The sequence below is a fragment of the Microtus ochrogaster genome, chromosome 7 (genome assembly GCF_000317375.1).
Source record: "Microtus ochrogaster isolate Prairie Vole_2 chromosome 7, MicOch1.0, whole genome shotgun sequence".
NCBI lineage: Eukaryota > Metazoa > Chordata > Mammalia > Rodentia > Cricetidae > Microtus > Microtus ochrogaster.
The window spans coordinates 83,441,145-83,445,710 of record NC_022014.1 but is presented as its reverse complement, the minus strand read 5'-3'; the positions used below and the strand labels follow the sequence as shown (position 1 = coordinate 83,445,710).

Genomic DNA, 4,566 nt, shown 5'->3' with positions numbered 1-4,566 from the left:
TCTGCTATGCTGTCTCCCCTGCTGAGTGACTATAGAAAGGTCAAGAAACCGTCACGGGGGGTGGGGGGTGGACAGAGGGGCCCCAGGACCAGGGTCTGGGTTAGGAGAAAGGAACCGGATGAGCCTCTTCCCCTTGGGTGAGCAGCACCTGCCGATATAATGTTCCTTTTTATGCCAGCACCTCTGGCCTGGCCTCACCACCATCCACACTTGAGGTTAGCCAGAGATGGGGGGGGGCAGGGAAAGTCCGGTGGGAAAAGGGGAGTCCCATTGGTGAAGAGGTACTCGTGAAAAACTGTGGACCAGCCCCAGGTGGGCCCCAAGTTCGGGCCCAGAAGGGACCTGGCCCAGCTGCACCATTGTGGAAGCCCTGCTGCTCTGGGGGGGTGGGGGGAGAGGCAATTGGTGCCCTGAAGGCTAAGGAAGGGGCTGAGAAGTGGGGGGGGGGCGAGGGGCCAACTACACCCTGCTTGAGTGAGGCCAGGCTTCTCTCCCTGCAACATACTGGCTGTGGAAACGGAAACCAGAGATAACTCGGAATAGTCAGGAAAGGAAGCCTAAACATCCATTTTTCTTATTGATACTTCAAAATATTTGTTCATTTGTTTTGTTTCAAACAGAGGTAAGATATATATGGCTGTGCCATACTCCTGGGCCGCAGAGCGGGGCCGGCCAGTCCTGGCTGTTTCCATCCTGTGGCTGGAACCCCTTTCCTTCCTGGGGACCACTATCACCACCCCACCCCAATACTTCTATGTATGGGATGTACTGAAAGGAAATAACCGGAGTGTAATTTCCTTCACACAGTTGGCCCCCCATGTCGAGAGACCAGAGAGTATGTCTGGGTCTCATGTGACCATCCATGGCCTTTGGCCTTGCCCCCATCCCAGCAGCCTCTGCAGTCACAGATGCCCCTGTTGGAATTCAACTAGGCTGAGAACAGTGCATTTCCAAAGAAAACCCCAGGACAAAACCCTACACACACACACACACACACACACACACACACACGCACGCACGCACGCACGCACGCACGCACGCACGCGCACATGTACATACCCTGCACACACCCTACACACACGCACGCGCACACACACATGCACCCTGCACGCCTGCGCACACACACACACACACGTATGCATACACATACACCCTTGTCACGCTCCCCACCCTTGTCACGAAGGTGGGAAAAAAAAAACTTTTCCATTTTTTTCCCCATAAAACTTCCCCACAGAAATACAATATTTACATAGAGAAATAAATAGACAACACACCTGATTTCTGCTTTCCCTGGTGGGAGACAGTCGGAGGTACTAGGGAAATATGGCTTGGATTCTAATCTCTCGAGAACTGCGGTGCAAGGGTAGCCAGTCCCCGTGGGACCGGCCGTCCCTCCCCCTGGAGCAGCTAGGATGGGCCCGGGGTCCAGCCTAGGAGCTCTCTCCAGAGAACCGCGAGGAGAAGCCTGATCCCGCCTTGGAGGATTGCATATTTGCTCAGACCAGCTCCTGGCAAGCTGACCTCTTGGCCGCAGCCATGGATGAGGGTGGGCGGAGGCAGAGGCAGCTCAGCACAGGATGGGCACGCCGTCAGCTGTCACCAGGCGTCCAGTGGTAGGATCGTAGGTGCCCGCCAAGTAATAGAGGTCCTGCTGGTCCTGGTACTTGCGGCCCCGCATCATCTGCTCGTACTGCTCCCGCCCGACCACCTGGCACTTGTGGGAGATGGTCTGTACATCGTTCTCATCCTCGTGGCAGGACTGGTACAGGGCGTTCTGCCGGGCAAGGGCACAGGGTTAAGGAGGACCCTAGCAGACACATCCCCACCCCTGGGAAAGATTGTGGGTGTGGTGAAGTCACCAGGATGAGGCGATGCTGGCTGCTGATCTCACCGCTAACCACCCTCTCTCCCAGAGGCCCTGTGCAGGGGTAGTGCGCCTGCGCGCACCTCACCTTCCCATCGCACTGCCGCTTCCCCAGCTTGGTCTCCTCGGGATGGTAGAACCATTTGACTTTCACCACCATGTTGCTGCCCCATGACTCCCACAAGCTCTCGATGCGGCCAATATAGGGCAGATTGGGTCGTCCAGCCGACAGGAAGACCGCACAGTCCCCGATGCGCAGCGTCTCCTTGCCTCTGACAATGGCCTTGTAGAAGAGTTTCCTGGCCTTCCCCTTCATGCCTCGCCTCTGCAGGGCAGACCAGCAGAGCACAGTGGTGAGGAGGGACCCTCAAGGGAAGGTGGTGGCTGGGGAAACTGAGAGCAAGTGGAAGGGACAGAAAACAGCCACACAGTGGGGAGAGAAGGGACACGGCCATATAGTCCTTATGAGGAGGCTACGCTTGGTTGGATTCTCTGTGCATATTGGTCATGACAGAAAGACTAACAGACTCCAAAGACACACGGGATCTGAGGGCAGAGACACATATGAGATGCTCAATGTAGTTTGGTTTACAAGTGTAAAACAACAGCAACAACGACCCATAGACAGCTGAGCAAGGTGATACACGGTGTCTTTAACCCCAGCACTCAGGATGGGGAAGCAGGCAGATCTCTAAGAGTTCCAGGCCAGCCAGGGGGCTACACAGAGAGACCCTGCCACAAACACACAACACTAACAGAAAGCCTACAGTCAGCACAGGTCCACCACAGACAGACACTGTAAAGAAAGCTGTCCGTGTGTCTGGGCGGCGGTGTGTTGCAGCCTTCCAAAACTGGTTGTCTGAGCTGCAGCAAAGGCTCCTCAGGCAGCACTGCCAAGTGGCAGAGAGCATGGAGGTACGCTCTGGCATCTGCGTCACCACACAGGCAAGGCGATGGCTCTACCGTGCAAATCACGGCACCGGCTAGCGGGTTCATTGGGCTACCGGTGGGTTTTTGTTGTTGCCTGGGGGTTTCCAAATGGTTTGAGATTTAAAAAAGTATGTTTATGGGGCAGGAGAGATGGCTCAGAGGTTAAGAGCATTGCCTGCTCTTCCAAAGGTCCTGAGTTCGATTCCCAGCAACCACATGGTGGCTCACAACCATCTGTAATGGGGTCTGGTGCCCTCTTCTGGCCTTCAAGCATATACACAGACAGAATATTGTATACATAATAAATAAATATAAAAAAAAGTATGTTTATGTACGTATCCCTCTGTGACTGGAGTTACGGGCAGTTGTGAGCTGCCCTGCAAGGATGCTGGGAACTGAACCCAGGTCCTCAGCAAGAGCAGTTTGTGCTCTTGGCCACTGAGACACGCCTGGCCCCTGAATGGTTTATCTGAAAGTGAAGAATACCTATAGAAGAAGCGTTTGGGGTCTGAGGGAGCAAGAGGAGCCTACTTCTCTGTTGACATCATACTCTCTGCCTCAGGGAGAAAGGCCACCTACCTGAGTGGGGTTACCCGACCACTTCCAGAGCTGACGGGCAGGCAGGAAGGCCGAGATCTTTGGCCGGTTTTCCACGGATGGCAGCCGTTGCCTCCGAGAAAGCTCTTTGGCTTTGGAGAAGCTCAGGGCCTCCTTGCGCTTAAACTTGGATTTGACACCACTGGGGCCAGCGCCGGCGCCTGCACCAGTCACGCCGGCCCTGGACAGGAAGCAGCGCTGGGCATGGGCGTGGGGGCTGCTACCCTTGGAGCGCAGGGCTTCAGGTGGGGCCAGCAGGGCGGGGACGGGGCGGGTGAGACAGGTCTGTAGCAGCAGGGCAGGGTCCTCATCGTCTGAGCTGTAGGAGGAGTCCTCGTTATCCGAGGAGCAGAGGCTGGAGGTGGACATGGAGCCTGAGGAGGAGGATGTGGATGATCCCGACGACGAGGAGGACATGGAGAGGCGAGTGAGGAAGCGGGAGGGCACACCGGTGGCCAGCCCCGGCCCATCCTCATCCTCATCCGAGTAGGAGCTGGGGCAGTCACTGTCGCAGGGCAGCGGGTACTTGCGCAGAGCTAGTCCCATGGGCAGCGGGTGCACAGGCGCCCGCCCCTTCTTGTCCTTGCCCATGAGGGCTGGGTGTGCATAACCGGGGCTGGCCAGCGGCCTACCCAGTTTGGGGCCAAAGTCCTTGTCGCCCATGAGCAGAGCCTTGCAGTTTTTGTTCTTGGGAGAGGTCACACCCTCATGGTCCAGCTTAACCAGGAACTCACTGCCAGTCCGCCGTCTCCCTGTCTTATCTGCTTCTGCCCGCTCAGCCTTCTTGGCCCGAAGCAGCTTGTGGGCTCCCCCTGGCAGGCCTGCCGCAGCCCCTCCGACAAAGGGTGTGTAGGAACTGGCCAGGCTGCTGAAGGAGTCAGCGCGGAAGCTGTTACCAAACACGGGTGTTGCCATACTGTGCACGGGAAACAGCGTCTCCCGGGCGCGCAGCTTCTTGGTGCTTCCGTTGAGCTGGAAGAGGTTCTGCAGCACCCCCGGCCCTTTGCCACCCGCGGCTGCTGCTGCGGCCACTGCTTTCCGCTTGGTCTGGGCCACTGCTGACCAGCTCAGCAGGGGGCTGCCCCTGCGGCCCAGGAAGTGGTCTGAGGCCCCCGTAGGGGACTTGGCACCTGAGGTTAGGAGGTCGACTTTGCCTGGGTGGGAAGGGAAATGCC

At 57.2% G+C, this 4,566-nt stretch overlaps 1 protein-coding gene across 1 annotated transcript in view; it reads right to left on the bottom strand.

Annotated features, from left to right (window-relative positions):
• Window positions 1–1,109: 1,109 nt before the first annotated feature.
• The window catches only part of Bahcc1 (BAH domain and coiled-coil containing 1), a 53,739-nt gene continuing 50,282 nt past the window's right edge, over window positions 1,110–4,566 (bottom strand). The window contains exons 25-27 of the mRNA XM_026780445.1: window positions 3,374–4,545; window positions 1,953–2,189; window positions 1,110–1,774 (exon numbers count right to left, since the gene is read on the bottom strand). Coding sequence (XP_026636246.1) covers window positions 1,568–1,774; window positions 1,953–2,189; window positions 3,374–4,545 — 1,616 coding nt within the window. The 3' untranslated portion in view covers window positions 1,110–1,567. The remainder of the gene's footprint in view (window positions 1,775–1,952; window positions 2,190–3,373; window positions 4,546–4,566) is intronic.